A 25289-nucleotide genomic window follows, 5' to 3' on the forward strand; every position below is an offset into this window, starting at 1 on the left:
AAAGGGGTGATATTACCGATGTCTCTAAGTTTTTGACTCCACTAGACAATACAAAAACCCATTCTAACTTTTTATTTGCACTGCATTGAAGAGTATCCTGCTATTAATCCAGATTTTCCATTTTACTTGTGAACTTTTGGTCGATCATGGTTTATCTTCACATTGCTTTCTGACTTATTTTTCTGTCTCCTACACTCAGATCCTTCCAAAAGGTCTCATATCAATATTTCTTGAGCACATCCTCAAAAGCCAGTTCACCCAAGTTAGAAATTCAACCTTCTCAGGAAAGTCTCCACAGCATGAACATATCCAGTGTATTGATGAAAAAAAATGATTTCAAATGGCAATGAAATATTTAAATAACAAAATTACTGAATTCAGTCCATCATGCCCATGCTGGCTCACTAACAAAGCAATTCACCAGCAGCCACTTCCCACCTTCTCCCTGCAATCCTGCACATTCTTCCTTTTCAGATAATTTTCTTTCAGAATATCTCAAACGAGTCTGCTGCTGCTAAACACACAGGCTACACTTTCCAAATCCCATCACTTGCTTCGTTAAAGTGTATCACCACTGCTTCTCTTGCCAATTACCATGAATCGCTCCCCTCTGGTTCATGATCCTTTTACCAGTGAAAATGTACAATGTAATATTAGTATAACATCCTCAAACATTTTGGTAGGGAAATTGGTTGCCTACAATTCTCTATATGGTGTAGATTGGAATAAAACAGTTTGGAAGTGTATACAATTGAAACAGATCATGAGAATTACAACTACAGGTATGTGGGTGCCTCACAAGTTTACCTAGGTACAGCTGGTTGAATAACAGCAAAACGTTCAAGGACACAAATGTGAATGATCAAATGGGGGTTCAGAGTGGCTAGCAACTGCCTTATAAATGAACAAGCCTAAATATCTTTAACCTATCACGTGCTAATTTCCAAGGGGCAAAAGTGAGGACTGCAGATGCTGGAAACGAGAATTTTGATTAGGGTGGTGCTGGAAAAGCACAGCAGGTCAGGCAACATTTGAGGAGCAGGAAAATTGACGTTTCGGGCAAAAGCCCGTCATCATTCCTGATGAAGGGCTTTTGCCCGAAACGTCGGTTTTCCCACTCCTCAGATGCTGCCTGACCTGTTGTGCTTTTCTAGCACCACTCTAATCTGAACCCCACATGCTAATTTCCAGGCTCTCCATCAGGTAAAATTCAGCATTTCATATCGTTTGGCTTAGAATGTATGACTTAGTGATGGACGTTCTGATACAGGATTCAGTCGTTTATTGATTTGATGCAGAAACAGGGAAAACGTCAATTCTCCTGTTCTCTGGATGCTGCCTGACCTGCTGTGCTGTTCCAGCAACACATTTTCAGCTCTTCCCCTCACCACAAACCAATATACACTCACTCAATCTCCACATTTTCTACCAATTTCTTATAAGTTTTTAGATTTAGACCTGGAATTCTCGTAAGAGTATGTAGACCATAAGACATGGACCATAAGACATAGGAGCGGAAGGAAGGCCATTCGGCCCATCGAGTCCACTCCGCCATTCAATCATGGCTGATGGGCATTTCAACTCCACTTACCCGCATTCTCCCCGTAGCCCTTAATTCCTTGCGACATCAAGAATTTATCAATTTCTGCCGTGAAGACATTTAGCGTCCCAGCCTCCACTGCACTCTGTGGCAATAAATTCCACAAGCCCACCACTCTCTGGCTGAGGAAATGTCTCCCATTTCTGTTCTGAATTTACCCCCTCTAATTCTAAGGCTGTGTCCACGGGTCCTAGTCTCTTCGCCTAACGGAAACAATTCCCCAGCGTCCACCCTCTCCAAGCCATGTATTATCTTGTAAGTTTCTATTAGATCTCCCCTTAATCTTCTAAACTCCAATGAATACAATCCCAGGATCCTCAGCCGTTCCTCATATGTTAGACCTACTATTCCAGGGATCATCCGTGTGAATCTCCGCTGGACACGCTCCAGTGCCAGTATGTCCTTCCTGAGGTGTGGGGACCAAAACTGGACACAGTACTCCAAATGGGACCTAACCAGAGCTTTATAAAGTCTCAGTAGCACAACAGTGCTTTTATATTCCAAACCTCTTGAGATAATTGACAACATTGCATTCACTTTCTCAATCACAGACTCAACCTGCATGTTTACCTTTAGAGAATCCTCAACTAGCACTCCCAGATCCCTCTGTACTTTGGCTTTATATAGCTTCTCACCGTTTAGAAAGTAGTCCATGCTTGTATTCTTTTTTCCAAAGTGCAAGACCTTGCATTTGCTCACATTGAATTCCATCAGCCATTTCCTGGACCACTCTTCCAAACTGTCTAGATCCTTCTGCAGCCTCCACACTTCCTCAGTACTACCTGCCTGTCCACCTAACTTTGTATCATTGGCTTGTAGCACCTTTATTGCAAAATCCATGACTTAAAGATTAGAAACGATTCTCAAACTTACATTTGCTACATTACAGCTGGGACCAATGTTTCAGCAATAACTGATATAGCACCTTTCATACAGTGAAAGCCTCAAGGCACTTCACAGGAAAATTAAACAAAATATACTGAGCCACAGAGAGACGGCAGTAGATCAGATGACCAGAAGCTTAGTCGAAAGGGTAAATGTTCAGGTGGGTTTTAAATTACTAAAGCAAGTGCAAAGATGGGAAGGGGTGAACTGGTGAGATTAGGGCCCATGCAAATGAATGGAAGGCCACCAATGGTGGAACAATTCAAATTATGATCGTCAATATGCCAGATGTCTCAGATTTACTGGGCTGGAGGAAAATGCAGGTTGTTAGATTCATTCAGGCAGGGGTCAGTTCTGTTGCATACAGTGGATAGGGAGCTCAAGCCTCTGGAGATACAGGGATCAGTGCTGTTCCTGCAAGGTTGTAAAAGGGGGTGAGGTGGTGTCCTGTGCAATGAAGTGTGCTCCCAAGACAGGGTGCATATTTGTGGGGTTAGGTGTAGCCATCAGTTTGCTTTTGCCATCTTAGTGTTCACCTTTGCAGATTTCAACCAATGAGTCACCAGAATGGGTGCAACATTTTCCAGAGTCAACTGTCTATCAGAAGCACTGAGCAAGGTTCCCAGGAACGTGACTTGGCACGGAGTGCGCAATGGGTAACATTTCCAGGGGGCTGGGTAAGTGGAGTGAGACTTCAATCAAGTTGTGGAGAGGCAGATGGTGGTCCGAAGGCATGCTTTACCTGTGAATGGAGAAACTTTTCAAGGCAGGTGATCTATTTAGTAGCTGCTGGTTCATAAACAGACAATAGAATTGGGACTGTTGCCGCATCTTTGGCAGCTCAATCAGTTCTGGCATTGCCATTGCTGATGTCCACATTGTCCATTACATGGCAGCACATTTGCTTATGGCCAATTGCTTAGGGAGGAGGATGGCTTTGTGGAGATTTTGGACGTATATTGAGTTCTGAATAGGTGTCCCTGAGGTGGCCAGAAATCTGTCCTGTGACCATAGCTGGATATTGGTGTCATTATTTCGAAATATTATTGGCAGACCAGATATGTCAGATGATTTTATTCCCAGCTGATCGTCCAGTTTGGCATTTCAACCCTGATTCTTTATTTTGCCTCTCCTTTCTCAAATTTATCCTGTTTTTCTCTACTCATATCATAATCCTCACATTGCCTCTTCAGCACCTCCCAAGACTCAGGGCTTCCCTCATGGTCACACATTCTAATCCCTCTGACATGCGTTATTCTCCCAGCTGGCCTATTTCAATTTATTTGTTAATTCCTCAGCAGTCTTTTTCCACACTGATATTAAATCTTCCCATTTAGTCCACATATGCTTCCAAATTGCTTCCTCTGCTTTTAAACATTTATCTATATCCCAAGTTCCTCCCAATTTTTATTTATTTCAACATCCTGACGTGTCAGAACCGTTCCTCATTTTGAGGGTCATCTGGCATAATCAATGCAAAGGGGTTCCAACACCCGACTTATCCAGCATCTGTCCCATTTTTAAAGTCTCAACTTCCCAACATCTCTATAAACTAGACCACTTCATGGTCCTGACCTTCGCGTGGGGGATTTCCCCTCTTAACAATCCAGTCTAAGGCAGGGTGATTGAGACAAACACAGTAGTTATCCTTTATCTTATGGACTATGTTCCAGGGCCTCAAATCCACTATTAGAGAGCTTTAGCCTCTGAGTTCCAGGGGTACTCTAACCTCCCTGGGACAGGCTGTCAGAGTACAAGTGCGTAAGTTAACAGAGAATCGGTCACGAGAGTTCTAGGGGACAAGGGGTCAACTGAGTGATAGGTTAGTGAAAGAGATCAAGGGAAATCTTACCTAGCTGGCCCATCAGTCTCATATTACCGGCACGCAGGCGATCACTTACGCCAAATGTTAGGTTGCCTTAAGATCCTTACATGCTTGATACAACTGCAACACGCCAACTTCTGTGAATGGCCACAATTTAAGTGCAAGCTTTGATGATCACTTCACACTCTTTGCGATGCTTGCAGAGCGTATCAAGAGAAGCTCCCTGAACAAGGGTACCGTCCTCCCTTGATAGTGTTTCACATCACAGTCATGTCAGCCAAAAACAACGTAGTGCGATCAGGCTGCCCCGCTAAACAGTGTGCGATCAGGCCGCCCCGCCAAACTACAGCATTTACAAAGTACGACTAGATTGTCACATCTTGCCTGCAAGACAGAAAAACACTCCCTCAAGAATAGTTGCAGTCTTCTCAATAATTATTTGGAGAAAATTTCTACTCTACCCAGTACTGCACAACACATGAGCAATCTGATAATTTTGCACAGTAAAGGAAAGGCACATTGAGAGAGAGAAAAAAAAAAGAGGGGCCATGCATAGATCACTGGGAGACACCAGACAATGCTGCAGAAGGAACATAAACCACTGCAAGTGATGATCTGGCTATAACAAAACAATTAAGAACAGAATGTGATTAGAGCTGCCCCACAGAGTTAAGCAAGACTGGAGGAAGATGGTGTGGCTAACTATGTCAAATGTTGCTGGCAGGTCAAAGTGGATGAAGAGGGAAAGTTTAACTTCTTAGTAATATAGGAATTCATTCTCGTGTTTGCTTGACCTGCTTACTGCACTAGACAGTCCCATTAAGATTAATAAGCAACTGTTTGTGTGCAAATTAAATTTCATTACATGCCACAAGCCCATTTGGATGCAAGATGGCACTGGATATGGTCGACTCCTTGTGAGCTCCTGCATGCAGATCTAAGTTTCCTATTTCTTACAATCGTTCAACACTCTTTAAACTTAATAGCATAGTTATTAGGAATTTTTAAAAGTATGTTTTGATCTATACTCAAGTTTGATGCTCCTCCGAACCTCAAAGCCAGCTGACCACATGATGGCCATGACCCATCCAACCACCCCAGAGACAGCCCGAGTCCCAGGCTTGGGGCATGCCAGAAAACGGAAGGACCCAAGAGACCTGCCCCAGGAAGGAGAACTGACACAAAACATCCCCAGCCCAAAAAAGGCACCTGCCTGACATGAAGTCTATCAGAATGTAGCTGGAAAGCAGCCCAAACACCTCTGCAAAAAAATCGTGGTGGACCTGGAGTAGCAAATCAGGAACTTCTCCACTGGGTCCCAAGCAAACTCCCTCCGGTAAAAAAAGCCGCACAGCAAATTACCTGCTACACTGGGTCCTAAGCAGACCCTCTGCAAAAATACACTAAATTGCAACCTACCTGCTCCACAAGGTCCTAGGAAAGATCACTTAACTGGAAACAGTCACAGTCACAATTGAAAGTTCGATTTTCCTGCTCCTCGGATGCTGCCTGACCTGCTGTGCTCTTCCAGCACTATTCTGACCTCCAGCATCTGCAGTACCCACTTCTGCCCACAGTCACAATCCACTGTACCAGACCACTGGACCACTCAAGTGTAAGAAACCTGCGAGGAAGCGGGGTAAACATGCGGTCTGCTCATAAGATTTAGACTACACGGTTTCAAGACGTCCCCCAAAGCTTACTCCTAGCAAATGTACAATCTCTGGAGAACATGATGAACAAACTCAGATCACTGCTCAACTTCCAGCGTGAACTACAGCACTGCTGCGCACTCTGCTTCACAGAAACCTGGCTCAACCTATCCATTCCCAACTGCGCACTTCCAGCTAATGGATTTTCTATCCATCGTATGTCCGGTACAGCGTCATCAGGTAAGACGAAGGATGGAGGGGTTTACTTTTTAATCAACAATTTGTGATGCACGACATTGCAACCCTGGGCAGCCGGTGCTCTCCAAACCTCTAATTCCTCACCATCAAATGCTGCCCCTTCTATCCATCATGGGAATTCACCACAGCTATACTAACTGCTGTGTACATACCGCCACTGTACTCCACCACCAACACCCTGGAGACAGAACACTCCGGGGCAGCAGGCCACTGTCCCTGCCTGTTCTAAGAGAGCCAACATCATCCCTGTGCCTAAGGCAGCCCATGCAGCATATCTCAATGACTACTGCCCAGTGGCCCTAATTTTGGTGGTCATGAAGTGCTTTGAAAGGCTGCTCATGGTGTTAATCAACTCCATCCTCTCTACTACTCTTGACCCATTCCAATTTGCCTATCAGACCAACAGGTCCGCGTCAGATGCCATATCACTTGTCCTTCACTCCTGCCTAGAACACCTTGACAACAAGAACAGCTATGTAAGAGTCCTACTCATTCACTACAGTTCAGTCTTCAACACTATTATTCCCTTGAGACCGATTACTAAACTTAGTGATCTCAGACTAAGCCCCACGCTCTGCAACTGGATCCTTAGTTTCCTAACCGATAGACCACAATCGGTGAAGACAATATTTCATCCTCACTAAACGCTCAACACTGGAACCCCCCAGGTGCATACTCAGCCCCCTACTGTACTCACTGTATACCAGTGACTGCGTCGCCAAATGCCATTTACAAGTTCACTGATGACACCAAAGTCAATCAAATCTCAGATGGCGTCAAACCAGACTACAGGCGGGAAGAGGAAGACCTGGAAAAATGGTGCACTGAGAACAACCTAGCTCTCAATACCAGCAAAACCAAGGAACTCATTATTGACTTTCGACTGGATGTTACTCACGTCCCCCTATGCATTAACAGCACAGAGGTGGAACGAGTAGAGAGTGTCAAGCTCCTGGGAGTGGTAGTCCACAACAAACATTCTTGAACTCTTCATGTGGATGCACTGGTTACAAAGGCCCAATATCTCTTCTTCCTCAGGCAGCTGAGGAAATTTAGCATGATGGCAAATACCCTAGCTGAAAATGTGTTGCTGGAAAAGGGCAGCAGGTCAGGCAGCATCCAGGGAACAGGAGAATCGACGTTTCGGGCATAAGCCCTTCTTCAGGAAAGAAGGGCTTCTTCCTGAAGAAGGGCTTATGCCCGAAACGTCGATTCTCCTGTTCCCTGGATGCAATACATTTTCAGCTCTGATCTCCAGCATCTGCAGACCTCACTTTCTCGGCAAGTACTCTAGCCAACCTTTATAGGTGTGCCAACAAGAGCATTTTATCTCGATGTATCACTACCTGGTATGGCAGCTGCACCATTAAAGATCGGAGACAGTTACAGAGAGTGTGAACCCAGCCCGGACAATCACAAAGGCCAACCTCCCATCTATAGAATGCACCTACCAGGCCTGCTCTTAAGGAAAGGCCGCCAGCATTCTCAAAGATCCATCCCACCCTGGCAATGTTTTTCTACAACCTGTACCATCGGGGAGAAGGTACAGAAGCCTGAACAAACACACACATGCTAGTTTCAAAGTTTCTACCCTACTGTTGTTAAAATACTGAATGGACTCTCAAACTCTTAACATTCGCCTGTACCTGTGTTTTTGTTTTTGCCACTGTTTACTATTATTTACTTATCTATAGTACTTAACTCTGATCTGCTTGCATTGCTCACAAAAAAAAATTTTCACTGTGCTTTGGTACACGGGACAATAAATTCAATTCATTTATTCAGCGAGTACATGCACTGCTTGGAGGGAACATTAGTGATTACAAATAAACTTCAACAGTTGCAGAAGAGCCTTGGGCATGTGAAATGTGCAGGTGATACAGAAATGCAAGCTCTCTCTCTTTTGAAAATATACAGATCAAGCATGGGGCACATTTAATATTCCAGCTCACAAGATAACAAAAAAATAAGCAAATAAAGACTACGAGTGATCAAAGCTCAGTGTATATTAAAAAGTTTGCACATAATCATTCAAAATAATCCCAAGAGTGTGCAGCATATTTTCATACAAGAGCACTCTACAATCCTACAAATCTTTTTAAAAAAGAGGTGCAAGGTTAACAGTTAAATTTAGCCTTTAAAAATAAACTTCAATGTATTTTCACTTTGCTTCATTATTTTTTCTTTCAAAAAGAATATTTAAACTTGTAATACAGGTATTTGGAAGCTTGGCCACAGTTGACAAAGAACTTCTGGAAACATTTCTCCTGCAGTTATTTCTTCTCAATCCTACATTTAAATCTCTGCCTGCCAGCAGAAACGTTGCAGATTATTAACTACTCATTTATCAACGTCTTTCCCAGGCAACACAATGCAGCAAAACCGCACAAAGTAACCACCCTGATCCCAGCAACAGCATTAATTAGCATAGCCTACCATAGAAGACGTGGCAGATGATTGGTTCTCTTTAAAATTTACCAGTCAAATCACAGCAAGGAATGTTAATAACATGCTTCTGTTGCTAGGGTACAGCCGCTTACTTGTATCCAATAGGAAAACAAGTAGAAAACAAGTGAAAATTATGCTTTGTCATAATTCCAAGCTGCTTTTAACCCCTGAAGCAACCAGCATGGAGTTATCAGAAGAACAAAAGGAGAAAATGCCCAATTTTACCAAAATGAATAATATTTGTATAGTACACAAATGGAATTCTATAAATTAGATTTGTAAACTAGTAAGCATAACGTTAAATTCACAACGATATGGTGCAGCAAAAATAGAAGTAAATCATTCAAATATATGCACGGAGTCATGACTCACAACATTCACAGTAAGCTTTAAAATCAGTGGATCAGCATTTGTATACTCTTTTCCTGAAACAAGACACATCCAGCGACTACTTATCACTCCAAAAGAATCTTAAAAATGATCTAATATTGTAACTGATCATCAGCATAACAGCAGAACGCACAGTATTTTCATACCAACAAGCAGTCAGCTTCAACTGTTAAGTAGGTTGGGAAGAGCTGGATTATCAATGCATGTTTACAATGGTAATAATCAAATTCTAAATCAGAATAAGCATGATGAATTTATATTTGGCATGAAATGGTGCAGCACCTTTAGAGTAATAATAAACCTGGAGGAGCAGTACGCATTTTTTAGTGATGTTATTCATTATGTAATCTTGACAAAAGCATAACATCTTTAGATTTTACGCACACTTCTACAAGGTCCTCCTCGTGCACAAATTACAGGAATGTACACCCACTAACTGACAGACACTCTGTAAATGTCAAGGTTGCTAACGGCAAAGAACTTCAAACAATTAATACACTAAATTAATATATTACCAGTTTCACAAGCTGATTATGCCTACCTCTACTCAGCTAATTTAAGGCTTACTTTCCAAATCGGAACCAAACATGAAGACAACATCAACAGTATCAGTCACTTTACTTCTTTTCCTTCAATTTGCAACAAGGTCAACTATTTAAACTACTTAATATTAATCACCTATAATGTACTGGGTAATAGAGATTAAGACCCCTTCATCCTTAGTCAAAATAACCACAAATTATTTCCAATAGCATTATTTCAATACGAAAAAAAAAGTTAGCTTTTAAAATGGTAGATTTTTTCTAAACAGCAGCTGGAAAAAAAAACTGCTGGTCACTCAAAATCTAAAAATAATGCTGAAGTGGTGTGCAAATTGCTACCACATTTGGCCGTGAGATTAGTTCTGATCAATTCAAGGTATTCAACAGGGCATCGGATAATTATTTGGATAGAAAAAGTGTGCAGGGATTTGAGAGAAACGCAGGAGACTGATATTAGACAGTGGAACCCAAACAGGTACGATATGACCAATGGCCTTCCATGTGCACCACAACAAATCGGTGATTCAACTTGTTGGATGTGACATTTTGGTCAGGAATTGGAGAATTTCCTGATCTTCAATTATTGCCATAGGACCCTTTTATTCATATCTGAGAAGATATTTCGGTTTAGCATCTGGGATATGGGGCACCTGCCTTTATCAACTGAGGCATAGTTTACAAAAGCAGCAAAGTTTTTGGTGGGACCACAGCGAGAGTATTGTGCACAGTTCTGGTCACCACAGTACAGAAGGATGTGATTCCAGTGGAGAGGATGCAAAGGAGATGCACCAGGATTCTCTGTGGGATTGAAAATTCAAATTGGAGGAAAGCTTGGATTGGTTGGGCTGTTTCCATTGGAGCAGAGAAGACCAAGGGGCAACCTGATTGAAATTGTGAGTGGCATGGAAGAAGTGGATAAGGAAGAGCTGCTCCCTTTATTTGAAAGGCCAGTCAGGTAGAGACACAGGTTTAAGGTGAAGCGCAGGAGGTTTAGGGGAGATGCAAGGAAAACTTTTTGTTTAAATTCAGAAGGTGATGACAGTCGAGAATGCACTGCCTGGGAAGGTGGTAGAGGCACATTGCCTCATATCCTTTAAAAAGTACTGAGATGAGGACTTAGCATGTCGTAACATTCAAAGCTATGGGCAAAGTGTTGGTAAACGGGATTAGGCTGAACGTCGGATTTTTCTCACACATTGCTTCAGACTATAGGCCAGAGGGCCTCTCGTGCACTGTTCAATTCTATGATCTGATCGGAAAGCTGGCATCTTCAACAGTGCATCATGCCTTCTGTACTGAACTACACCTTCAGTTATATGTTTGCCGTTATTGTTGAATGCACTGAGTACATGAGTTGGGAGGTCTTATTGAGGCTGTACTGGATATTTGTGGCCAGTTTTGAATACTGCATTCAATTCTGGTCTTCATCCTATGTAAGGAAGTCACTCAACTTGGAGCGTTCCACTGCGCCAAGGCCAACAACAAACTTCGCAACACTCGGCACAGGTGGAAACTTGAAACGGTTCAAAGAAAGATTTACAAACATGTTGCCAGGGTGAGGGGTTTTGAGCTATAGGGAGAAGCTCTTTCCCTGGAGCATCCGAGGCTAAGGGGTGACGTTATAGAGGTTTATAAAATCATGAGGGGTATACATAGGGTGAATAGTTAAGGTCTTTTCCCCAGGGTAGCAGAGTCCAAAACTAGAGGGCATAGGTTTATGGTGAGAAGGAAAAGATTTAAAACCAACCCAAGGGGCAACTTTTTCACGCAGAAGGTGGTGCATGCATGGAATGAGCTTGCCAAAGGAAGTGGAGGAGACTGGTACAGTTACAACATTTAAAAAGGCATCTGGATGAATAGGATGCATTTAAATTGATATGGGCCAAATGGTGGCAAACAGGACTAAATTAATTTAGGATATCTGGTCAGCATAGATGAGTTGAACCAAAGGGTCTATTCCCATGCTGTATAACTCAATGACTCCAAGTCTCTGATCCACTTCTTTGTGATTTCAAGATTAATGTTACCACTGAGCCATGGCTGTCCACTCCAGATTTTACAGAGGCTTGCAAACAATTTAAAATAACATTTTTAAAATAAATGACGAGTAAATGCCCCTGAAGAACAGGATTCAGTTCAGACTTCTAATTAGCTGTTGGGGTCAAACTTAGTCTCTGATCTGCACAGACTCGGCAGCATCAGAGGAGATAAATTTTGCTTTAGCAATTCTGAACAACGAGAATGAAAATTGGCTGAGGTTACTTCCACTGAATGCTATTCAATGGGTACACACTGATACAAACTTAGCAGTTTTGCTTGGGATTTACCCTTTAATATTCTGTTACATTTCCAAATGTTAGTTTCTTTATGTACAGACGAAAGCATCATCACTGCAACCATCACTGTTTTCACAGAAGGGAAAAAAGGGCAATTTTGAAGAGAGAAATTCTAAAATGACGCATTAAGTTTAGGGCATATGGATTCAGCAGGAGAACTTAACTTTCATTTTGAAGACAAGTGCAGCTAACTCTTCAACTTATGAACACCACAAAAAGTCACAGATTTGCTATGTGTCATTAATCAACTCACTTGATAGCAAAAGAAAGTGGTGAACCTCTCAAAAATAAATCTTATTTTTTTTTCCAAAAGAGGTCCCAAGTTTGGTATTCTAAAGTTGCTGACTCATGTTCATCCATAGCACTTCATGATAAAAGAAAACCACATCCTTGCATGGAATTTCAATTCAAAAAAATGAAACTGAGTTAACTTCCTCTGCAGCCAATGTGGAAAACTGCCCAGGTAAGTCCTGTACACAAAAAGCAGGACAAATCCAACCCAGCCAATTACCAGTCCATCAATCTAGTCTGTATCGTCAGGAAACTGATGCAAGGTGTCATCAATAGTGTTATCAAGCAACATCTGCTCAGCGATGCCTAGTTTGTGTTCCTCCAGGACCACTCAGCTCTTTACCTCATTACAGCCCTGGTTCAAACATGGACAAAAATGCTAAATTCTAGGAGGTGGGGCGAAAGTGACAGCCCTGGACATCAAAACCACATTTGACCAAAGGTGGCATCAAGGAGTCCTTGCAAAACTGGAATCAATGGTAGGAAAACTCTCCACTATTTGAGTCAAACCTGGCACACAGGAAGATGGTTGTGGTCAGTCATCTCAGGTCCTGGGCATCTCTGCAAGAGTTCCTCAGGACAGTGTTGTTGGCCCAATCATCTGCAGCTGCTTCATTAATGACTGGTCCTTCATCATAAAGGTAGGTGTGTGTGTGTGTGCGCGGCATGTGTGCGTGTGCGCGCGCACGCTGGTGGCGGCAGATGTTTGCACATTGTTCAGCACCATTTGTGACTCCTCAGACACGGAGGCAGTTCATGATCAAATGTAGATCTGGACAGTATCCAGGCTAGCACTAAAGTGGCAAGTAATATTCGTGCTGCACATATACCAGGGAATGACTGTCACCAGACTAAGCCTAAAAAGCAGAACCTGCTTAGCATGCAGGCTAAGACTGCCATAGGAGGCAGTCTTCGTCCAATATAATTCCCAGGTAATGACAACCTTGAATTGAAAGTAAGCCTAGCCATATTAACAACATTTAATAGCCTGAGTATCATCAATGACCACATGCTTAACTAGATCTTCCAAGTGAACTTCACTGGCAAAGCGAGGCAAGATACACTGTTCATGTCCTGACTCAAAGGCTAATCAAATCGACCAAGGTTCATGTTTGTGATGGTGTACTATAACTCCCGGGATCAATGTAGGTGCAAATACATTCAAGAAATTTGACCCATCCTGGACAGCTGCTTACTTGATTAACACTCATGAACAGTCTCAACACCCATCCCCTTCACAATCCATCCACAAAGGTGACAGATTGCAAGGTCTGCTGGATGCAAAATGCAAATTCACTATTCACTCCTCCAACAGCTATGATTTCCCCTGCCACCTCCACCAAGACAAGTAGCAATATGTACTAACATCACAGTCTCTAGTTTTCCCTCAAAGTCACAAATCATGTTCTCCAGAGAAACATCACCCATGTTTCATAAACAACAGGGCATTTCATTTGAATAGAGAGAGTATTATTCTGAACTCCTTTCCCTTTCAAAGGGTCAAACAGAAAAATATATAGGAGAAAGTGAGGACTGCAGATGCTAGAGATCTGAGCTTAAAAATGTGTTGCTGGAAAAAGCAGGTCAGGTAGCATCAAAGGAACAGAAGAATCGACGTTTCAGGCATGAGCCCTTCTTCAGGAATCTTTCTTCAGAAAAATATATATACAGCCAAATCAGCATCACGTACACCAAAATAACAACAAGATTAATACAATCTGAATAAAATCCAGACTTAGGCATTTATGAACAATAAACAGCTTTCACAAGAAGTGGATTCTAACTCTGAACAAAATGACAGCTTTATGCGGATAACAAAATTTTCAACAAAATGCAACATTAATTTGTGCTACATAATTAAGTTAGGAGTTAAATATTAATATAAACAAGTGGCAAGAACCAAATTACATTACTTTACGGTGAATGATGAAAGAGTCAGAAAGAAGGAAAAACGTCAAGTTGTCAGGATGTGGAATAAATTGGCAGAACGTAGGGTATAGGAGATAGCGAGGACTGCAGATGCTAGGGAAGTCAGAGTCAGCAGGACAAGAAGCAGAGGAACAAGAGAGTTGGCGTTTCAGGCTCGACTCTTCGTCAGGACTGAGGTGGGGAATGTGGGCTGCGAAATAATTAGGGGAGGAGGGGTGGGGCTAAGGAAAAGATAGAAGGGATAGCAATAGATGGAGGAAGGTGGGAAGTGAGTGTAGTAAAGTCTGTGGAAAGTTTGGAGTAGATGGTTGGGAAGGAAGATGGCCAGGCAGGTCAGGTCAGAGGGCTGTAGCTGGGATAGGGTTCAGGAGAGGAGAGATTTGCAAATTGGTGAATTCAAACATTGAGGCAGTGTGGTTGTAGGCTACTGAGATGGAAGATGGAAGAGCTCCTCCTCTAGTTTGCAGGTGGCCTTGAGGTAAAATGTGCTAAAACGGTCTTGTTTCATCCGCGTTATGGCTCAGTTGCACACATTCAGGACACAGACAAAACCACTTTGTAGCCAGTCAAGTGTCAAAACCATCACTCAGGTAGTGAAGATGACAATATGTTTGATCTTCAATTGGTCCAGCCATCCATACCTGTAAGTGAGCTTCTTTTGGCCCAGACTCTTGGCCAGGAGAACTTCCCTTTCCTGTAGGATTGGACCAACAATGGAAACATTCTCTTGTCAAGCTGCCTCAAAGCTCCTTTGCAGAACTTCTATGTTAAATTAGCTAGCTATTCTAATCCCCTTCCTTAGCAGAGAGACTGCTCCAAGACATTTGCTTTGGGCTTCAGAATGTGTGACAAGTATGATGGAAGAATGAGTGATTCTCACTTGACACCATGACTTTTCAATTGCCACATCAACATTGTCTCTAAAGCACTTGAAACCTTCTTGTACTTGAAAAGTTGAGCTATACTTGCAAACTTTCAAAGATTTTTTGTGGAAACATCGTTGTTGAAAGATGGTTTTCCAATGATTCAGCACTCCAGTCTAACTCACTTTCATTTTGTTGGCCCAACGACATAATTATTGTGCTTAGCTACTTCAGAATTATTCATTTGGAACTTTGCCTCATCACAGAGCATCCTTTTACTGAATTTCCTGTTCTGCTGGCAGGAATGGCTGACATCTTGGCCATAACCAGCGTTTCAGGTTGCCTGAATTTGACTCATCACATTTTCACGACTTGAAATCTAAGAATGGAAGAGCCTCAAGTTCAGAAACATTTTTGGATCATTGCAATCTCTTTTGTCGTAGAAGTGACCTGTACAAGGAGGATGAACTACACCTCAATTGGAAGGGGACGACTTTACTAGCAGGGAGATTTGTTAGAGATGTTCAGGAGGATTTAAACAAGTAAGGTGGGGCAGGGGTGGGAAGCAAGGGAGATACTGAGGAAAGAGATCAATCTGAGACTGGTACAGTTGAGAAAGGAAGTGAGTCAAACAATCAGGGCAGGTAGGGACAGAGCAGAGAACAAGGTAGGACTGATAAACTAAACTGCATTTAATTCAATGCAAGGGGCCTAATAGGGAAGGCAGATGAACTCAGGACTTCGTTAGGAACATGGGACTGCAATATTATAGCAATTACCCGAAACATGGCTCAGGGATGGGCAGGACTGGCAGCTTAATGTTCCAGGATACCAATGCTAAGGAAGGATAGAAAGGGAGGCAAGAGAGGAGGGGGAGCGGCATTTTTGATAAGGGATAGCTCTACAGGTGTACTGAGGGAGGATATTCCCGGAAATACATCCAGAGAAGTTATTTGGGTGGAACTGAGAAATGAGAAAGGGATGATCACCTTTTTGGGATTGTATTATAGACCCCCCTAACAGTCAATAGGAAATTGAGAAACAAATTTGTAAGGAGTTCTCAGTTATCTGTAAGAATAACAGTATGGTTATGGTAGGGGATTTTAACTTTCCAAACAGACTGGGACTGCCATAGTTGTTAAGGGTTTAGATGGAGAGGAATTTGTTAAGTGTGTACAAGACAATTTTCTGATTCAGTATGTGAATGTACCTCGTGGAGAAGGTGCAAAACTTGACTCTTGGGAAATAAGGCAGGACAGGTGACAAGTATCGGTGGGGAGCACTTCGGGGCCAGCGATCATAATTCTATTAGTTTTAAAATAGTGATGGAAAACGATAGACCAGATCTAGAAGTTGAAGTTCTAAATTGGAGAAAAGGCTAATTTTAATGGTATGAGGCAAGAACTTTCAAAAGCTGATTGGGGGCAGACGTTCACAGGTAAAGGGACACCTAGAAAATGGGAAGCCTTCAGAAATGAGATAGAGGATCCAGAGAAAGCATATTCCTGTTAGGGTGAAAGGAAACACTGGTAGGTATAGAGAATGCTGGAAGACTGAAGAAATTGAGGGTTTGATTAAGTAAAAGGAGGAAGCATATGTCAGGTATTGACAGGATAGATTGAATGAATCCTTAGAAGAGGAGAAAGGCAGTAAGAGTATACTTAAGAGGGAAATCGGGAGGGCAAAAAGGAGACATGACATAGCTTTGACAAATCGAGTTAAGGAGAATCCAGAGGGCTTTTACAAATATATTAAGTACAAAAGAGTAACTAGGGAGAGAATAGGGCCCCTCAAAGATCAGCAAAGCTGCCTTTGTCTGGAGCCACAGAAGATGGGGGAAATACTAAACGAGTATTTTGCATCAGTATTTATGTGGAAAAGGACATGGAAGATATAGAATGTAGGAAAAGAGATGGAGACATCTTGAAAAATGTCCATCATACACTGGAGGAAGTGCTGGATGTCTTGAAATGCATAAAAGGAGATAAATTCCCAGTACACGATCAGGTGTACCCTAGAACTCTGTGGGAAGCTAGGGAGGTGATTGCTTGGCCTTTTACTGAAATATTTGTATCATCGATAGTCACAGGCGAGGTGCCGCAAGACTGGAGGTTTGCTAACGAGATGCCACTGCTTAAGAAAAGTGGTAAGGACAAGCCAGGGAACTATAGACCAGTGAGCCTGACGTCAGTGGTGGGCAAGTTGTTGGAGGGAATCCTGAGGGACAGGATGTGCATGTACTTGGAAAGGCAAGGACTGATTAGGGATAGCCAACATGGATTTGTGCGTGGGAAATCATGTCTCACAAACTTCGAGTTCACTGAAATAGTAACAAAGAGGATAGATGAGGACAGAGCAGTAGATGTGATTTATATGGAATTTAGTAAGGCATTCAACAAGATTCCCCATGGGATTCTGGTCAGCAAGGTCAGATCTCACAGAATACACGGAGAACTAGCCATTTGGATACAGAACTTGCTCAAAGGTTGAAGGCAGAGGGTGGTGGTGAAGGGTTCTTTTTCAGACTGGAGGCCTGTGACCAGTGGAGTGCCACAAAGATCAGGGCTGGGTCCACTGCTTTTCATTATTTATATAAATGATTTGGATGTGAGCATAAGAGGTACAGTTGTAAGTTTGCAGATGACACCAAAATTGGAGATGCAGTGGACAGCGAAGGAGGCTACCTCAGAGTACAACAGGCTCTGGACCAGATGGGCCAATAGGCTGAGGAATGGCAGATGGAGTTTAATTCAAATAAATGCGAGGTGCTGCATTTTGGGAAAGCAAATCTTAGCCGGACCTGTACACTTAATGGTAAGGACCTAGGGAGTGTTGGTGAACAAAGAGACTTTGGAGTGCAGTTCATAGCTCCTTGAACATGGAGACACAGATAGATAGGATAGCAAAGAAGGTGTTTGGTATGTTTTCCTTTATTGGTCAGAGTATTGAGTACAAGAGTTGGGAGGTCATGTTGCGGCTGCACAGGACATTGGTTAGGCCACTGTTGGAATATTGCGTGCAATTCTGGTCTCCTTCCTATCGGAAAGATGTTGTGAAACTTGAAATGGTTCAGAAAAGATTTACAAAAATGTTGCCAGGATTGGGGGATGAGAGCTGTGAGGAGAGGCTGAACAGGCTGGGATTGTTTTTCCTGGAGCATCAGAGGCTTACAAAATCATGAGGGGCATGGATAGGATAAAAAGACTCCCCTGCGGTGGGTGAGTCCAGAAGTAGAGAGCATAGGTTTAGGGTGAGAGAAGATAGATATAAAGAGTCCTAAGGGGCAATTTTTTCACGCATATGGTGGTATGTGTGTGGAATGAGCTGCCAGAGGAAGTGGTGAAGGCTAGTATAATTGCAACATTTAAAAGGCATTTGGATGGGTATATGAACAGGAAGGGTTTGGAGGGATATGGGCCGGATGCTGGCAGGTGGGCCTATGAGTTGGGATATCTGGTCGGCATAGACGGGTTGGACCGAAAGTCTGTTTCCATGCTGTACATCTGTGACTCTATTTGAGAGAATTGTCAATAATCTTAACCAAATAAGTACTGTGTGTGTATTGCTTGAAAACTCACCAATCTTCCGAATTTTAACACAAAATAATAATGATGAAAGAGATTCAACAGTTCAGGCTTATACTCTCTGGAATTAAGACGATGGAGGGGAGATCAAATGGAGGTTTTCACATTGATAAAAAGTTTGGATAAAATAGACATTAATTGGGATGCTTTTCCTTCTGGGACATTCTAGAGCGAGAGGTCACAGGTTTCGGATAAGGGGCAAGAAATTTAAAACAAGAGTTGAGGAGAAACCAAAGTGCAGTGGATGCTGGGACAGTAAGTAAATTTAAGGAGGAGTTTGACAGATTTTCAATTGGTAATGGGTTGAAGGAGTACAGAGAGAAGGTAGGAAAGTGGGGGTGAGCAGCATATCAGCGATGATCGAATGGTGAAGCAGACTCCATGGACCGTATAGCCTATGGCATAATTAGTGGGTTTTTATTTTTTAAAGTTACTAATACATTGCACTCCCACCAGTCATAATTAATGCATTTAAATCATTTGAAAATGGAAGCACTGTTCTATTTACTTTAACATGAACATTAAAAAATCAATTTAAAAAAGAGTTCCATCTGCACACTATACTCAGCTCTCAATTCAAAACTAGTTAATGTTTTGTTGTGCTTGGAGAAAATTTTGATTGGAAAAAGTTCATAAAAAAGAAAAATGAAAAATAGCAGTCTGAGATACCTTTGCAGCAGATAAAATAAGCCCAAAATATTTAGGAGTGCTACTAATTGGCTTGAGTTAGTGACACCAATAGTCGTTTTAACATCTGTGTTAGGATAAATTGCAAGGCATGTATTTGTACAGTTGTTAATAACATATTCCACACTGCAAATAATTTTTTTCCGCCTCTTCATGCCTGACCATTATTTGTAGAATTGAAACAAAATGGCCCAAATGCATACCTTGACTGAACTTGTTTAATATAGGGATCACTAGATCTATAAATTAAATTGCTAAAAAAACAAAAACAGCTATTTTCTACAATCATTTTCTCCAATGTCTTGCATGGTATAAATCGTTCCAAACAGTCGCAATTTTGCTCCCTCACTGTTGCAGGTTCCTTCCAATAGTCTAATACCTTGACAGTTGGATTTCTGGCAGGATCAGCAAATCATGTTAGATCAGATTCCTCAAAAACTACCTGATCGCTTTATGGGCTCCAGTTCCCCAAAGAAACTTATTTTGCAACAGTACAGGTCCATCAGCAAGCTCCTTTGTGCTGCAAGTACATCTTAAGCACAAATACCACTAGCAATATATCAATTCCTGATTCTAACTGGCAGAACTACTGATTACTTGATTATATAAATAAGCTCAGTGGCAGCTTTAAATTCATACAATAAATATTGCAGTCCATTAATGCTTCAGCCAAATATTTTCCTTGAAACTGTACTAAGGTGTGACTAAACCTATTAAAAAAAGTTAATTAAGCTTTAGTTTGTTCCACAATGACACTGCTGTGGGACAATAGTTTTCAGTAAATATGACAAGAAATCAGCCAGTACCATGCTGAGCTAAGAATGAATCACAGAATCATACAGCATTAGAAGCATCTAATCAGCCTGTTGTGCCTGTGCCAGTTCTTTGAAAAGAGCTATCCAATTAGTCACACTCACCTGCTCTCTCCCCATTTAAAAATTACTGCTGGATCTGCTCCCAATATTCATACAGCCAGTCTATTTCAAATCATAATTCAGCAAATAGGATAATTCTCATTGTTGGCTTTGATCAGTTCACCAACCAACTAACTTAAATCTATGACATAGAGTCACAGAGATATACAGCAAGGAAACGGACCCTTCAGTCCAATGACCAGATATTCCAACCTAATCTAGTCCCATTTGGCAGTACGTAGCCCATATCCCTCCAAACACTTCCTATTCATAAACGCAACCAGATGCCTTTTAAATGTTGCAATTGTACCACTTCCTCTCCATTCCATACACACACCATCCTCACCGTGAAAATGTTTCCCCTTGGGTCTCTTTTATATCTTTCCCCTCTCACCCTAAACCTATGCCCCCTCGTTCTGGACACATCCATCCCAAGGTAAAAAAATCTTTATTCTGGAGTAGTGGTGCTGGAAGAGCACAGCAGTTCAGGCAGCATCCAAGGAGTAGCGAAATCAACGTTTCGGGCAAAAGCCCTTCATCAGGAATAAAGGCAGTGAGCCTGAAGCGTGGACAGATAAGCTAGAGGAGGGTGGGGATGGGGAGAAAGTAGCATAGAGTACAATGGGTGAGTGGGGGAGGGGATGAAGGTGATAGGTCAGGGAGGAGAGGGTGGAGTGGATAGGTGGAAAAGGAGCTGGGCAGGTCGGACAAGTCCGGACAGGTCAGGGGATCGAGTTTCTGGAGGTTAGAAGCTAGGATGAGGTGGGGGAAGGGGAAATGAGGAAACTGTTTAAATCCACATTGATGCCCTGGGGTTGAAGTGTTCCGAGGCGGAAGATGAGGCGTTCTTCCTCCAGGCGTCTGGTGGTGAGGGAGCGGTGGTGGAGGAGGCCCAGCACCTCCATATCCTCGGCAGAGTGGGGGGGGGAGTTGAAATGTTGAGCCACTGGGCGATGTGGTTGGTTGGTGCGGGTGTCTCGGAGATGTTCCCTAAAGCGCTCTGCTAGGAGGCATCCAGTCTCCGCAATGTAGAGGAGACCGCATCGGGAGCAACGGATACAATATATGATATTAGTGGATGTGCAGGTAACACTTTGATGGATGTGGAAAGCTCCTTTGGGGCCTTGGATAGAGGTGAGGGAGGAGGTGTGGGCGCAGGTTTTACAGTTCCTGCGGTGGCAGGGGAAGGTGCCAGGATGGGAGGGTGGGTTGTAGGGGGGCGTGGACCTGACCAGGTAGTGACGGAGGGAACGGACTTTGTCTATTTATCCTATCCATGCCCCTCATGATTATATAAACCTCCATAAAAGGTCATCCCTCAGTCTCCGACCCTCCAGGGAAAACAGCCTCAACCTATTCAACTTCTCCCGATAGCTCAAATCTTCCAACCCTGGCAACATCCTTGTAAATCTTTCCTGAACCCTTTCATGTTTCACAACATTTTTCCAATAGGAAGGTGACCAGAATTGCACACAATGTTCCAAAAGTGACCTAACCAAAGTCCTGTACAGCCGCAACATGACCTCCCAACTCCTATGCTCTGATCAATAAAGGAAAGCATACTAAACGTCTTCTTCACTATCCTATCTACCTGCGATTCCACTTTCAAGGACCTATGAACCTGCACTCCAAGATCTCTTTGCTCAGCAACAGTCCCAAGGACCTTACCATTAACTGTATAAGTCCTGCTCTGATGACCACTGGTTACTTATCACCCCATCACTGAAAATCATTTTGCTTTTCTGAGTAATAGCAATATCTATCATAATTTGAAAACCTCTAACATTTCCACTTTGACCTTTTCTGCTCTGGCAATAGTAACATCTTTTATCTCCACATAACAAAAACACAGATCATTTCACCAAATCTTATCAGCAACCTCTCCAGTGCTTTCATACTGTAAGATGAATTTACATTTATCCAAACCACAAAATTAAGAATGACGTCTATGAATTCTGATTAGACTGAGCAGAAGTCCATTTGGCAGAATGAAAAAAAATCCAGAAAAGAAACAATAGGAGACTTTGCAAATGGGAACTAGTTTCTGATTTATGCCTCAGCATTAGAATCTCAGAATAATATCAAGATGAAAATACCTGTGTGCATTGTCTTCTTCTGTCGGGTCTCATATCATTCTCTGTGGAGTATCCAGCTGCACAGCACTCTGCAAAACCAAAATAAAAATCATAATGTATATAATTCCACCCCCTCACATTTACAATGTCATAACGTGAATAATGTTGACTAGATATTATTTAGCTATCACATTAAGCTGGCACTGAAAGGAACAAGGTCACTGTGAGGTACAACTTATGAAGTCGAAGGGTGTGGTGCTGGAAAACAGCCGCTCAGGCAGCATCCGAGGAGCAGGAGAAATGACGTTTTGGGTATAAGGTATCTGGGGGGAGGCTTTTGGGCCAAGGGGGCTAAGAGATAAATGGGAGGGGTGAGGCTGGAGGGTGAAGGTAGCTAGGATTTGAGGACAGTGCCAAGATAGGAGGTTGGGACTAGGATATGGTGGTGGTGGTTGGGGGAGGGAAATGGGCAAACTGGTAAAATCCACATTGATCCCATGTAGTCGGACGGTTACTAAGTTTCCCATCATGTTCTGAAGTTTGAAGATATTAAATCTTCCATAATGTCCATAATTTTAGAAGATTTGTCCATCTGTACAACACCTGTTTTAAATTTTTGTTTAAATAACTCATGACAAGTGGGCACTGAAGCTGGTCAGCATTTATTACCTGTCTGTGCTGCCCTCAAGAAGGAGGTAGTGAGCTGCCTTCTTGAACTGCTGCAATCACATGCTGTAGGTTGAACCACAACGCCCTTCAAAAAAAAGAGATTCCATGGTTTTGACCCAGGAACAGTGAAGATTTGGCAATATATTTCCAAATTAGGATGGTGAGGAACTTGCTGGTGTTAATGTTCTCGTCCTCCAAGATGGACGTGGTCATGTGCTTTGATACTGTTAAGATCTTTGATTAATTCCTGCAGTGCAACTTGTTGATACTACAAACTGCTGCTTCTGAGCATCAGTAGTGGAGGGAGCAGATGCGCTGCCAATCAGATAGGCTGCTTTGTCCTGGATGGTGTCAATTTTCTTGAGTATTTTTAGAGCTGCACCTATCCAGGCAGATGGGGAGCATTCCATCACACATCTAACTTCAGCTTTGTAGACAGTGGACAAGCTTTGGGGAGTCAGAAAGTGAGATAGGCACAAGTATTTATAATCTCTGGCGTGGTCTTGTAGCCAGTGTTTATGACACACTCCTAGTTCAGTTTCTGGTCATTAATAAGCCCAAGGATGCTGATAGTGGAGGATGCTTGAAGGTAGAAGACAGAGGGTGGTGGTGGAGGGTTGCTTTTAAGACTGGAGGCCTGTGACCAGTGGAGTGCCACAAGGATCGGTGCTAGGTCCACTGCTTTTTGTCATTTATGTAAATCATTTGAATGCGAACATAAGAGGTATAGTTAGTAAGTCTGCAGATGACAACAAAATTGGAGGTGCATTGGACAACCAATGGGTTACCTGAGAGTACAACAGGATCTGGATCAGATGGGCCAATGGGCTGAGGCATGACAAATGCAATTTAATTTAGATAAATGTGAGGTGCTGCATTTTGGAAAGCCAAATCAGGGCAGGACTTATTCACTTAATGGTAAAGTCCTTGGGAGTGTTGCTCAACCAAGAGACCTTGCAGTGCAGGTTCATAGTTTTATGGAGTGTTTTTAGTGGAGTCGCAGATAGACAGCACAGTGAAGGCAGCATTTGGTATGCTCTCCTTTATTGGTCAGAGCACTGATATAAGAGTTTGAAAGTCATATTGTGGCTGAATAGATTTGTTAGGCCACTTTTGGAATATAGTGTGCAATTCTAGTCTCCCTCCTACAGGACGGATGAACCTGAAAGGGTTCAGAAAAGACTTACAAGGATGTTGCCAGGGTTGGAGGATTTGAGCTATAGGGAGAGGCCGAATAGGCTGGGGTTGTTTCCCTGGAGCATCAGAGGCTGAGTGGTGACCTTACTGTTGATTATAAAATGAGGGGCATGGTTGGAGGCAAGGTCTTTTCCTTGGATAGGGCATTCCAGAACTAGAGGGCATAGATTTAGGGTGACGGGGGAAAAAATTTAAAAGGGACATTTTGGGGGTTGGGGGGGGCATCTATGGAATGAGCTGCCAGAGGAAGTGGTGGAGGGTGGTACAGTTACAACATTTACAAGGCATCTAGACTGGGTGTATGAATAGGAAAAATTGAGGGATATGGGCCAAACGCTGGCAGATGGGACTAGATTAATTTAGGATAGCTGATTGGCAGAGACGAGTTGGACTGAAAGGTCTGTTTCCGTGCTGTACATCTCTATGACTGTATGATTCAGTAATGGTAAAATCATCGAATGTCAAGGAGTGATGGTGAGATCACCTCATATTGGAGATGATAATTTCCTGGCATTTGTGTGGCAAAAATGTTACTTGCTACCTGTCAGCGTTAGCCTGGCTACCATCCAGATCTTGTTGCATTTGATCACAAACTGTTTCAGTATCCGAGGAAGACAGGCAGAAGGCTGGAAAAACAGAGCACGCCAGGCAAAATCAGGTGGTGGTGAAGTCCACATTTCGGGTGTAACCCCTTCATCAGTATCCAAGGAATCATGAATGGTGCACAGCCATCAGTGAACACCCCATAATAGGAAAGGTTTAGAGGAATGAATAGGAAAGGTTTGGGACATATGGGCCAGGAGCAGGCAAGTGGGACTAGTCTAGTTTTGGATTATGTTTGGCATGGACTCGTTAGACCAAAGGGTTGCTTTCCATGCTAGATGACTCTGATTCCTGACCTTATGATCGCGGGAAGGTCACTAATGAAGGAGCTGAAGGTGGTTGAGCCTAGAACACTACTCTGAGGAACTCCTGCACAGATATTCTGGAGCTGAGATGACTGATCTTCAACAACCACAATCTAACAGCAGATATCTTATGTGGCAAGTATGATTCCCAATACCATTGATAACCAACATTTAGAAGACAGACCAATAAGGAGACTTTTTCTGATATGGGTATGTGAACCAAAATATTTGGACAA

General features: G+C 42.6%; 1 protein-coding gene across 5 annotated transcripts in view; it reads right to left on the reverse strand.

The window, feature by feature from the left end:
* LOC122555385 (dual specificity tyrosine-phosphorylation-regulated kinase 1A) overlaps positions 1 to 25289 on the reverse strand; it is a 114046-nt gene that overhangs the window by 47838 nt on the left and 40919 nt on the right. For 4 of the 5 annotated variants that reach the window (XM_043701351.1, XM_043701347.1, XM_043701348.1 and 1 more), the window contains one exon: positions 22301 to 22368. In XM_043701351.1, the coding sequence (XP_043557286.1) occupies positions 22301 to 22310 (10 nt within the window). In that variant the 5' untranslated portion in view covers positions 22311 to 22368. Of the gene's footprint in view, positions 1 to 22300; positions 22369 to 22948; positions 22967 to 25289 lie in introns of those variants that run through there. The other variant, XM_043701350.1, reaches the window with a different exon arrangement.

Source organism: Chiloscyllium plagiosum, chromosome 12 (assembly GCF_004010195.1).
Source record: "Chiloscyllium plagiosum isolate BGI_BamShark_2017 chromosome 12, ASM401019v2, whole genome shotgun sequence".
Lineage (NCBI taxonomy): Eukaryota > Metazoa > Chordata > Chondrichthyes > Orectolobiformes > Hemiscylliidae > Chiloscyllium > Chiloscyllium plagiosum.